Source organism: Sapajus apella, unplaced genomic scaffold, assembly GCF_009761245.1.
Source record: "Sapajus apella isolate SASKATOON/1434 unplaced genomic scaffold, GSC_monkey_1.0 scaffold70, whole genome shotgun sequence".
In the NCBI taxonomy this organism is placed as follows: domain Eukaryota; kingdom Metazoa; phylum Chordata; class Mammalia; order Primates; family Cebidae; genus Sapajus; species Sapajus apella.
Genome location: NW_022437010.1, coordinates 1,827,442 through 1,841,199, shown reverse-complemented (window position 1 = coordinate 1,841,199; position 13,758 = coordinate 1,827,442). Strand labels below are relative to the sequence as shown.

At 35.9% G+C, this 13,758-nt stretch overlaps 1 protein-coding gene across 1 annotated transcript in view; it reads right to left on the bottom strand.

Annotated features, from left to right (window-relative positions):
- OFCC1 (orofacial cleft 1 candidate 1) overlaps positions 1–13,758 on the bottom strand; it is a 206,668-nt gene that overhangs the window by 82,705 nt on the left and 110,205 nt on the right. The window contains 1 exon segment of the mRNA XM_032249998.1: positions 12,163–12,300. Coding sequence (XP_032105889.1) covers positions 12,163–12,300 — 138 coding nt within the window.

Here is a 13,758-nt window from a genome sequence, read left to right as displayed (position 1 = left end):
TTTACTCAAAAACTAAGTCCAAATGGATCATTGGCTTAAATGTAGAGTGCAAAACTGTAGAACTTGCCAAATAAAATGTAAGAGAAAATCTTGTGAACTGGAGTGTAGGCAAAAGGTTCAAAGACATGACCTGAAAAGTACAATCTATTTAAAAAATTATAAATTGAACTTCATCAAAATTTACATTTGCTAGGTGAAAGACAATATTAAGAAAATAAACAGATAAAGTTCAGACAGAAAGTATCTGCAAAAAGTATCTGTATCCAGAATGTATAAGAACTCTCAAAATTCAACAGTGAAAAACAAATAAATAAACCATTCAACTTAAAAAGTGGGCAGAAGACTTGAACAGATACTTGACTAAAGAGGGTATTTGGCAAATAAGCACATTAGTCATTAAAGAAATCTAAATTGAAATCATGAGATGCCACTATACACACATTAGAAGGACTTTTAAAAACCTGACAATTCTAAGTGCTGATAAGGATGCAGAGCAACTGAAACTCCCACGTTGCTCGTGGAAATGTAAAATGATACAGTCACTTTGTATAACAGGCAGTTTCTAATAAAGTTAAATATACACATACGGCCAGGCACGGTGGCTCATGCCTGTAATCCCAGCACTTTGGGAGGCCGAGGTGGGTGAATCATGAGGTCAGGAGATTGAGACCATCCTGGCTAACACGTTGAAATCCCATCTCTACTAAAAATGCAAAAAATTAGCCGAGTGTGGTGGCACATGCCTGCAGTCCCAGCTACTTGGGAGGCTAAAGCTGGAGGATCGCTTCAACCCGGAAGGTGGAGGTTGCAGTGAGCCGAGATTGCACCACTGCACTCCAGCCCAGGCGACAGAGTGAGACTCCAACAACAACAACAACAACAACAACAACAACAAAAAATATATATATATATATATAATATTTATAAAAAATATATATACATATATGTATCTCTCTGTATATATATATATATACAGAGAGAGAGAGAGGGAGAGAGAGAGAGAGAGACATATAATACAGTGTAGCAATCGCACTCCTAGGTATGTATTCTGAAGAAGTAAATAGTATTTTCACACAAAAGCTTGCCTAGAAGCATGTATAGCAACTCTTTATAATTGCCAAAAATTGAAATAATGTAAATGTCTTTGAGTTAGGTAACAGATAAACTGTGGCACATCCATATAATGGGATACCACTGAACAATGACTGGGAAGGAACTGTTGATATGCACAATTACTTGTAAGACTCTCAGTGGTACTATGTTGAGTGAAAGAAGCCAGTCTCAACAAAAGTTTGGACACCATATGACAATTTAAAAAGCCAAAACTATAATGACAACTATGCCAATTTTGAAAAGATGAAACTACGGTGATGGCAAACAGATCAGTGAGTGCCAGGGATTTGGATGGGTGGTGGAGGGAAGGAGGTGCCTGTAAAAGACAGCACATTGAAGGATTGAGGGGTGGTAATTAAATGTTTCTTTATCCTTATTGTGGTGGTGATTACACAAGTATGTATTTGTACATCAAATTGTACACTCTTAAAAAAAGTCAATTTTACTATATTTTAATTTATAAAAGAAACTGCCTACTCCATAGAAAAGAGTTCTCATCCTAGTTGGTCCTCAGAGCCATATTCATATATTCATTCTGCAAATGTTTACTGAGAAGCTATGATTTGGGACATCATGGATTTATGTATCTTGTAGGCCCTGAAATAGATAAAAAAGCAAAACAAAGGCGACTCTCCTGAAACTGTAATCTCTCTCTGAAGAATTTTTTAAGACTTAAACCAGTAAGTGGAAGTGGGAATAGATAGAGCTGGTGCCTTCAGAAACAGATCTAGGCAAACTGTCTTTTCATTTTTATCCTGGTAATCTAAAGCAAAGTGAGGTTCACAGACCATATGTGTCTCGTGAGATCTGCAGAATTAATGCCAACATCAAACTTGGTGAATCAGAATTTTCCATTTAGCAAGATCACTGGATGACTCCTACACACATCAGGTTTGGTTAGTGCTGCAATAGTGTATCTTACTGAAGTGACCACTCTTCCTTCTTGAGATTTAAAGCTCCATGGTCTCCACAATGTCTCACCTCCTACTTCTCCTTTTTCAGACTGTTATTTTGCAATTTTCTGCATCTTTTCTTTTGCCTGTCCCTTAAATTAAGAATGTCCTACTATTAAGTCCACTCTTTTCTTCCTTGGTAAACTCATTCATTTCTGTGGCTTTAGCCTGCATATCAGGATGATACCCAAATGTTACTTCTGAGCTTTAAATTTATCTTTTCAACTCCAAGCAAGTGACTGTCTTCTTAATTTCCCCTAACACTTTACGTTCAGCTTGTGCAAAAGTAACTGGTTAACTTTTATCTGATACCTGCTCCTTTGGGTTTCTTATCTCCAATAAGGGCAACGCTATTTTCCTGGAAACCTGAGATACAAATACTCTCACCTGCGAACTTCACATCTTCGATTAAGACACAACTCTTCACTTTCCGAATCCTGTTAATGCAATCTTATCACGTCTCTGAGTGTATACCACCAGCAATGCTCTTCCTCAGGTCCTTACCATCCCTTCTCTAAGCTAATGTTATGTCCTTCTGTTTTTTTTATTGCATTTTAGGTTTTGGGGTACATGTAAAGAACATGCAAGATTATTGCATAGGTACACACGTGGCAGTGTGATTTGCTGCCCTCCTCCCCATCACCCATATCTGGCATTTCTCCCCATGCTATCTCTCCCCAACTCCCCACCCACCGCTGTCCCTCCCCTATTTCCCCCCAACAGACCCCAGTGTGTAGTGCTCCCCTCCCTGTGTCCATGTGTTCTCATTGTTCAAAACCTGCCTATGAGTGAGAACATGCGGTGTTTGATTTACAAGAAAAAACCAAACAAGCCCATGCAAAAGTGGGCAAAGCATATGAACAGACACTTTACAAAAGAAGACATACATGAGGCCAACAAACATATGAAAAAATGCTCATCATCACTGGTCATTAGAGAAATGCAAATCAAAACCACATTGAGATACCATCTCACGCCAGTTAGAATGGTGATCATTAAAAAATCTGGAGACAACAGATGCTGGAGAGGATGTGGAGAAATAGGAACACTTTTACACTATTGGTGGGAGTGTAAATTAGTTCAATCATTGTGAAAGACAGTGTGGTGATTCCTCAAGGATCTAGAAATAGAAATACCATTTGACCCAGCAATCCCATTACTGGGTATGTACCCAAAGGATTATAAATCGTTCTACTATAATGTTACGTCATTCTTACTGGATTTCCTGCCATAAAATGATCCTTGCCCAAATCCATCCCAATTTGTATACTGGAGCCCAATGGCTCCTTATAGTTCCTCAAATATACCTTATACTCTCTGACTTCTTAACTTAGCTTGTGGCTTTCCTTTTACCCCAAAGAATTCCCAACTATGCTTGCCTTTTGAACTCCAAACTGTTATTCTAGCCCCAGGAAAAGATTGTGAAACTAACACATAGGTCCCCAGATCACAGCAGTACAGGATTAAAAACAAGGGTATATTAAAAGTTCAGACCAATTTCAATGAACTTTAAAAGCCCACTCACTTATTTCCAGGAGTCCACCTGCCTGTCTCACATGAGTCCATGAACCATTAATTTCCATCCATATATACTTCCCCACAGTGGCTCCATAACATCCTGAATTACAAAGTTGCAACACATAGATCACAGCAGAGCAGTTGTCTCTCACCCATCGTGGATATATTCCAGGATCCCCAGTGGGATATCTGAAACCGCACATGGTACCCAATCCTATATATACTATACATTTTCCTGTCCATACATACCCATGATAAAGTTTAATTTACAGATTAGTCACAGTAAGAATTAACAACCATAACAAATAATAACGTACAACATTTATAACAGTATGCTGTAATAAAAGTTATGTGAATGTGGCCTCCCTCTTTCTCAAAATATTTTATTCTACTATACCATTTCTGGACCACAGTTGACCACAGGTAATTGAAACCTCGGAAACTGAAACCTTGGGTTAAGGGAGACCACTGTATTTGCATATAACATGCCTAATTGTCTCAGAGGAGGGTATATACTGTAATATGCAGTTCTGTGTCTGACAGAATTTCAGTGAAATGGTTCTCCCTTTTATCAGGTTGGGGAATATTTCTAAGCAGTCCTCCCTCTCCTGGGAATTCCACTGTGAGATGGCTGAGCTAAAGGACAAATGTGATTCCCAAACATCATACTTTGCCCACAATCACCCCTCTCACCTAACAACTGAATCTTTGTTTAACCAATTGCATCTGCTTCGATTCTTCTCCAAGTTCGAATTCTCTCTGAGAAGGACTGCAGGCCCCTATGTAAATAGAGTGCTGGTGGGCCTTCTCGTCATCTCTTGGATCTGAGGACACATGCATATCTCATGGTGGAGCAGGCTTGGGCTCAGATAAGCCCTTGAAGGCCAAGGACTGGGTGTTGCTTTGATTTATAATTAATTCTACAGCAATTGGCAGGATGATTTGTTCTTGTGGTTGCACAAAATTTCGAATTGAATTCGGCATCATCAAACAGATAGAGACCCTGCCAGAGACCATTGCTCATCCAATGTAGGCATATTCAAACCAAAATTATCAAGCATATGAAATATTTGCCTAAACTGACTCCTAAAGAGTAAAACAGCCTAAAAGATGGTGATAACCCAAAAGTTATATAATGGGTCTCTTTTCCTGGCCTTTCATAAATATTTTCTAGCCTCAAACATCCACTTATTTGCAAGGCTGACCACCACGTAAAACATCAATCATAGAATAAAGTCTAGAATCCTGCCATATGAGTATGTGAGGGCACATGTGTGTGCATATATGTGCACACATGTGTGCTTGCGAATAAGCATTCAAGTCACTTTTTCATGATTTGAAGACAGTAGTTGACTCATCAGATTATGTACAGAGCCTATCAGCGTGGACAGCTTGTGAAAGATCATAAACACGTTTTTCATATAGAAACATTGCAGCCATAAACACACCACGTGCTCGCCCCTTCCCTAAGGTTTGCTTCTTTAATTGTAAATAGCTGGAAAGTCATCAAGCCCGAGTTTAATAAACTTTTAATTTGAAATGAATTACCACATGTTGTGTTTGTTTACCCATTATTAAATCTCTTAGCAACCTATCAGTGGCAGAAAGAGCATACTGTATCACAGCCCTGATATATTAGAAGACAAACCTATGGGGATATTTACTGCTAATAATATCCTTCCAAGAAAAATAAATAAATATAAGCAATAGTGGAGACATGTATTTGAAGAGATTTTTGTGTTCTGTTTTTCTATAGAATAGAAGAAGAAGGTGCCTCTGCAGTCTTTGAATGTAAGGCTTGAACAAGTCTCCATGCTCAGAGCAGAGCAAATGAATAATCGTTTTTTAAAGCATTTTCCTAAAACAGAAAGATTCTTCTTCTCATGATATACAGTATTCTCAGCTTGAACACTCTGGTATTCATGTTTTCTGGAGTGCTACCCACCATCCTTTTAGGGGAACTGGGGGCAGTATTCTAAAAGTCAAGTGTATAGCTCAGTGCAGTAGGCGTGGAAAATACAGCCACATTACACTGAGGAAAAACTGGGAAGTGGTGAAAATGATCTGAGAGTAATTGCCTCTCATCTGCTCAGTATCCTAACACTAGTTTGAAACATCAATAACACTGACATTTTATTAGTTAAGTCAAACTCACTTTCCCAAAAGTTAAACATTCTAAAATAAGAATATTTAGCTTCATATTTAATCCAAAAACACTGGGAAAGAAAAAGAAAAAAAAAACCTATTTACTTTGCAAATACATGTATTCTACAGCATCTCACATACTGGCTTTACAGTTGACTTTTGAATTTGATATTTAAGCAAAATAAGCAATGGTTTTCTATTGTTTTTTCTAATGAAATCATGATCATGCCTTTTGGTATTTTATGAATCATTAATTTTTTCTTAGGAAGATGATCCTCAACCATCAGCAAGGGCTTCATCCTTTTCTTCCCTTTCTTTGTCTTAGATTCCCAGGTTACACAGATGATATGCTAATGTTCACTTGTCTTCACAGAACAAGGCCATCTCAGGCCCTCAGGTTGGAAGGCCTGACTAATCTAATTCCACAAACAGGAATGGTATAAAAGTGATTCTCCTGCAGAGACAACTAAATGAGAATTACCCACAGTGTCCATGAACATCCTCCACATAACTGCCCCACAAAGAAATCTGGAATGAGGCTCAATCTGACACTGGCTGGTCTGAGCTTTGGGAACCCAACCACCTCTTTCTTTGAGACAGGGTCTCACTTTGTCACCCAGGCTGGAGTGCAGTGGCATGATCTCAGCTCACTGCAGCCTTGACTTCCTGGGCTCAGGCGATCCTTCTGCCTCAGCCCCACTACAGGCGTGCACCACCACACCCAGCAAATTTTTGTATTTTTTGTAGAGACAGGGTTTTGCCATGTTGCCCAGGCTGGTCTTGAACACCTGGGCTCAAGTGATCTGACCACCTCAGCATCCCAAGGGGCCCCTTTTATGATACTCTCTGCTCTTTTTCAGACTGCCAGGACCTAAGGCTTATTTTATGCCTCACCTCTTACCTTCCTTTTATCCACACTAAGTACTGCCTTGGATATTTGCATTTAAAATGTAAAAATTAAAGCCTTGAACCTATTAAATTTCAACATAAAAACCGCTTAAAGCCAGCTTCAAGTTGTGCATTTTGAAAACCACTAGCTCCACACCTTACCCACCAAAACCAGACCACGTTGTCAGTCATTTCTTATCTTCTCTGGCCACAAATTCTAGTTCTAACATTGTGAGAAACAATACACTTTGGTCAAGTTGCTTTATAACTGTGATGTTTGTTACCTAGCTTTAACATATATCTGATTTCTAATTTATCCTTAGAAATATTTGTTTAAAGCCAGTGATAAAATTTGACATATATGTATTCTGTGTATCAAATTTCAACATAGGAATTGCTCTATAAACTGATATTTAGTTGTCTGGAGGTAGAGATGGTGGTATCTCAGTTGTTACGTGATATTGGCTTACTCACAATAAAGCAGGTCAGGTGTGAATACAGAAGCCCAGGAGTTCTAATACTTCAGCCTGGCAGAGAGTTGTACTTGGCCCAAGAAGGCATAATCTCTTTATTTATTTATTTATTTATTATATTTTAAGTTCTGGGGTACATGTGCAGATCATACAAGTTTGTTACATAGGTGTACATGTGCCATGGCAGTGGTTTGCTGCATTCTTCACCCCATCCTCTACATTAGGTATTTCTCCTAATGCTACCCCTTCCCAATCACCTCACCCCCTGCTATTCCTCCCCTAACTCCCCACCTCCCAGGCCCCAGTATGTGATGTTCCCCTCCCTGTGTCCATGTGTTCTCATTGTTCAACACCCACTTATGAGTGAGAACATGCAGTGTTTGGTTTTCTGTTCTTGTGTCAGTTTGCTGAGAATGATGGTTTCCAACTTCATCCATGTCCCTGCAATGGACATGAGCTCATCCTTTTTTATGGCTATATAGTATTCCATGGTGTTAGCTGTGCCACATTTTCTTTATCCAGTCTATCTTTGATGGGCATTTGTGTCAGTTCCATCTCTAAGGGACCTGAAGAACCCTAGTAACAACTTTAGAAATATTTATCACCCTCTACAAAGCTGATAGGCAGAATAAGACAGGAAGACTCATGTAGGTGTTGTGTCTGGCCATTATGGCTCCATGGTAGGGATCCATCATTCTTCTCCTGCCATATTGCCATTTCCCTTATTTGTGTTTTCAACTCAATACCCCTATCCCTTTACACATTCTCTCTGGTTAAACTCAACCACTTAGCAGTTTCAGCTACAGTCTCTATGTGGACTCTAATGAACATATTCTCCCTCCCTATTCTCTATCTCTCTCCTGAGCTTCATGTCCATTTCCCAATGGTACTGAACTACATATCTTTTTTTTGAGATGGAGTCTCGCTCTGTCACCCAGGCTGGAGTGTAGTGGTGCTATCTCAGCTCACTGCAATCTCCGCCTCCAGGGTTCAAGCAATCCTCTTCCCTCAGCCTCCTAAGTAGCTGGGATTACAGTCATGCCCACCACCACACCTGGCTAATTTTTTGTATTTTTAGTAGAGATGGGGTTTCACCATGTTGCCCAATCAAACTCTTGAGCTCAAGTGATCCACCTGCCTTGGCCTCCCAAAGTGCTGGGATTACAGGCATAAGCCACCATGCCCGGCCCTCTTGAACATTTTTATTTGGATATAATATAGAAAAATCAAACCCTGCAGACCCAAAATCAAGCTCCAAGTTATCCTCTATTCTTATTCCTCTTCCTGTAATTCCTATCATCTGCTGGTTAATATCCATATCTATTATGTTCAAAGTTTAGGAATCAGCTTTTGTTATCTTCCACCATCCATATCCAATCAATCAACAACATCATGTTTACGGCAATTCTATTACACCTATTTAATATTTTATGAAGTTCATTCTCTTCTCAAACTTTATTATCTCTGCTCTAACTGAGGCTCATCTTTTGCTTGGATTATTCTAAGCTTTTCCTACCTGTCCTGATTTTAGACATGCCCTGCTCAAATAAATCTTCCTAAAAATTACCAGAGTGATCTATCTAAAATTGAAATTGAAATACATCTCTTCCCTTTATAATGGCTACCACTTAACACTGATTTCTGATTAGCCACAATAGACATAAAAAGGCAGTGGGAAAATGGTAAGGAAAAAGTATTACTACCTGAGAATCTTATACATGGTTAAATGGTCTATCAAAAGTGAGGGAAAAAAATAAAGACTCTTTCAGATATGCACTGACTAAGAGAGATCCAAACTCTAAATGAATTACTAAAGACTTATTTCAGCAAGAAGAAAAATGGAGCCAGAATGAAGACATGCTATCTTAAAAATATAATGAAGCACATATGTGTCACTAAATTAATTTACCATTAAGATGGAAAAATGCTAACTGTTGGGTTTAATAAAAAAGTGAAACTGAAACTATAGCCAACAATAGCAATAGGAAGAGGAAGCGTTTTTAATGGATGAGGCATCCTTGCCACATCCAAGAAAATATGGAATGAACTTAGAATTTTAAAGATGTTTTATACGTAAATATGTAAGTGAGAAATTAAGGACAGCATTTAAAGTAATGAATAAAATCTGTAGATTATAGAGACAGAAAAGCATAAACAAATTTTCTAAAAGCAAAGAAATAGGATAGTAAACTTAAAGTGCAAAATTAGATGTCATCAGCAAGTACAAATACAACATTTAGAGTAATTTCCAAAACTTTAAACTTACCTATTTAAATAGCACATATTATCTACTTGTCTTTTCTTCTATTTTTAATTGGTATATGTTAGTTGTACATATTTTGGAAGTACATGTGATATTTTGATACCTCTCTACAACAGCTAATGATCAAATTGGAATATTAAGGATATCCATCAACTCAACAATTAATCTTTTTTCTGCGTTATGAATATTACAAATCTGATATTCTAGCTATTTTGAAACGCACTATAAAGTATTGCTAACTATAATTTTCCTACTGTTCTACCAAATACTAATATTTATTCCTTCTATCTAAAACTATATTTGTTTACCCCTTAACTTGTCTTGAATACAAAATAAAATCCAGATTTATGCTACTGATAAATGCCCAAACTGTACTACAGATAAATGTTACAATTTAAAAATAAAGCATAGCATGATAATGTATGCCATGTAAATATTAAATAAAAAATCATTCAGGTGGGTAGTATTCATATCAGATGAAATAGAATATAAATTCAAAAGTATTATTAGACAAACAGAAGAAGAAAAGAATTATGGCATCCTCCAAACTATAACAATTATAAACTTGTATGCACTTAACAGATTTAAATAATTTTCTCTGATCTGCATATTGTAGATTTATCTACCTGAAGAAAATAATTTATCTACCCTGAAGAAAATCATGGAAAATAAACAATCAGTGGGGAACTTGAATGAAGGAAAATGTGTCAGTTATATACTGAAAAAATGAATGAAAAGATAGAAAGCAAGACTAATAAAGAAAAACAATGATGACTAGTATTAATAATCAACACTAGGAATGACAAGAAAAATATATAATATAATAAATAGAGTTAATGGTATTTCAAAGTTATAGTAATAGTTTTGTGTATTTTCTTATAGATACATAAAAATATCTATTCAGTTATACACAAAAAACATCAGTTTCTTTCAGGGAGAAGAACTAGGTTGCTAGGGAGCAGCGAAAGGCAGGTTTTCTTTTGAACAATGAGAATATATCACTTGCTCAATAAAACTTTAACAAAAGAAAATAAATTTTAAAATTTAAAAGATAATATATTATGACCAAATTAACTCAATTAGTTTTTAATGAATTAAATATAAAATGATGAAATAAGTAACAATCAAAAATTGAATCAGAAAATAAGTGTCCCCTACCACTCACCTAAAAACAACAACAACAGCAACAAAGCCCTAGAACTCTTACAGATCAATGAGGGAAAAAACGGCCCAAAGGAAAAGTGGACAAAGTATAGGAACACGCAATTCACACAAGATAAAATCCAAAGGGTCAACAGAAATATACATAGTTTTAAAAGTGCTCTAACATACTTGCATCCAGAAAACTCCTAATTAAAATAAAGAGATATTATTGCATACCAATTGAATTGGCAAAACTTTAAAAATCTGACAGTAACAAGGGTTGACAGAATGCGGGCCAAAGCAACTCTCTTACACAACTGTTAGGACGGTAAATTGACACACTACTAGGGATGGGAGTGTCACTAGTCTATACATTAAGAAACTGTGTGCACTGTGATTCAGCCATTCCTTTCAGGGTTATACAGACTCTAGTGAAACTCCCACCCATATGCACAAGCAGCCCATGTTCAAGAATGGTCATTGTAGCTTCTTTGTTTGCAATAGAGTATAAGTGGAAACAACTATAACAAAAATAAATAAATTTTGTTATAATCATGCAAAGGAATTTAATATGGCAATAAAATCAGGAATTTAGAAATAGACAATAGATATAGTTAAATATCAAAGACAATGTTGAGAGAAAATAAAAATTGCAGAAGTAGATGTGAAATGTGATACATTTACATAAAGTTTAAAAACAAAAGATATTTATTGTTAGTGATTCTGTATAGATGTAGAAAATGTTTTAAGATATACATGTAAATGATCAAACACAAATCTGAGAAGGCCAGGAACAGAATTAGGGAGCAGTTCACAGAGAGCATTAATCACGGGTAAATGTTATTTTTTGAAAGAAAAAATGGGAAGTAATACGATAAAATAGTAAAAATCAGCAAAGCTGGGTACTGGTATTTGTTATGCTATTTTCTGTATAAGATGTTTAAAATATTTAATAATTTCTAAAATAAAGATGAGTTATTTATTACAAGACTTCTTATCACTGGTAATGCTTGTAGCATTAGTACAATTCTGGTAGTACTATTAGTTACTACCATTATTATAATTAATACCAATTCATCAACTACTATTTTAACTGATACCAATATTTACTGCTAGAGGATACATCCTGTTAAAGAAGCTTGTGAATCTTTTGGTAAATGCAACAATCCTTTTATAAAAAGGATAATAATCTCTAATAGCACATCTATTCTGTAAGTTGGAATTTTTGCAGATTGAACACTTCAAAAAACTTTATTTGCTTATTTACTGCCTGATTAAACCAGTCTTTGAAAACAAAGGCCAATAAAATAAACTATATTAATTGACAACATTTTTCTGAAAATATTTTATCTTTCATAGCCAGTTTTTGGTTACCAGTCTTGTGAGCATGCAAGAAAGACTGAAATCTAAAAATAAGAACCAACAGAAGCAAAGTATGTCCCCTTTACAACAACAAATAAACTTTCAAAGCAGTAAGGTCATAGAAAAAGACTTGTTTCAATGACGTTATTTTATATTTACATATTTAATAGACAGTGTGATATAAAAACCAATATTCTACCATATTTAAAAAGAATGAATATTTCTTATATTCAGAATATAATTTATATAACACAACTTGAAATACTAGCAATGGAATGCTGGGAAAAAAAAAAAGTCAACCAACCCTGAGAAGAATGTACTGAGGATTTATCTTCTTCCTCATCCACTGATGCATAGGAGTTCTTCTCTGCTTCTTTTTTTGAAAGGCCAGCTGTATTATCCACTCCTGATTCTGCTTTCTCTCCTTTAGCCATTAGACAAACTGGAAATCCAGGGGAAAGTCAAGTATTGCTTTCATGATTTTTTTGACCATCAAAATGCAAAGGAAGCTTGATGACCTATTAAGAGATCAATCTGTTACCTAAATTGTTGAAACTATTACATAGTTAGTTTTCATCTAAAACAATGAGACAATTTGAAATAGCTAAAAAGTCAATAATAAATTTAGTTTTCCAAACCTTATATGCTTCTTTTTGGTTACATTACAAAGAATGCAAATTTTTTTGTATTAACAAATTTACACAATTGCTTCAGATAGTGCCATTTGTTTTGTATGTATTAGTTTCTCCTTTATTTCAATTTATAATTTTTAAAATTTCTTCTTCCAAATAACACTATCTAACGCTCATGCTGGGAGGAAATCAGCAAATATTCATTCACTGTTTAATATCTCCAAGAAATAATATTTTAAGTTCAACAAGAAATGACAAGATTGTAGAACCTAGCAGTGAATGAGTGCTCATTATACAATTTTTTCAACTTTTCTCTATGTTTAAAATTTTAATAGTAAAAGTGCTTGGAGAAAATAATGACACAAGAAATGAAATATTCAGAAAAGTGAGGAATTGATAGAAAAAGTTTTCCTGGGAAAGAGTGACAGGCTTATTTTTTCTGGCATAATTTTCCCTGTTGCATCCTTACACACATACTGGGGGGACTCAGAGCTGTAGGCCAGCCTCCTCTGGGATGCTCAGGGCTATTAGTCCAAGTACTGTCCCTAAGGGCACCATGAGAGAACACGTGAGGTCATGGCTAAGCCACATGCCCTGGCTCAGCCAGTTCCTCTTTGACAGTGGCAGTTCCTTCACACTGACTGAGCCAGGAGAGACACGTTCTGGTTTCACCTGGACTGACTTGTTTCCTTTTTCTCTTCTAACAGGGCATTGCAAAAAATACTTTTCTGTTCCATCATCTGCATTACCTCTCTTTGCTCTTCCCAATCCAGCTTGTTCTTTTTTCAGTAAATCCAGGATTAACTTGTTCAAAAATGTGTGTTTGCATTTAAGAAAATTCATATTGGAAAAATCCACATATTTTAGAATGTCACATAAGAGGAAAATGGTATTTCCAGAAAATAAGCTTTTTGTTTTTGTCGTTATGACAGAGAAGCATCTACATGCCTACTTATTCTGCCTATAATCAGAAAATCATGCATCTCGTATGTTGCTATTCTCATTAATAAGACTTGCTTCCTCATGAAATGTTCAGAGGGAGAAAATTATTTTTATTATCTATCAAATAAGAATGTTAGTGGACAATTACATCCATCTCTAATGGATAATGCCAGCTGGGCTCTGCAGATAAATTGTAATATTTCTTTTTTTTTCCTCTACAAAGTATTTTTAATAGAAAATCAGGAAAAATGAGAAAAATTTTAGTAATATGTTCAAATTCAAGTAGATTTTTCTCAAAATAAATTATTCTAATGCTGCTATAAACT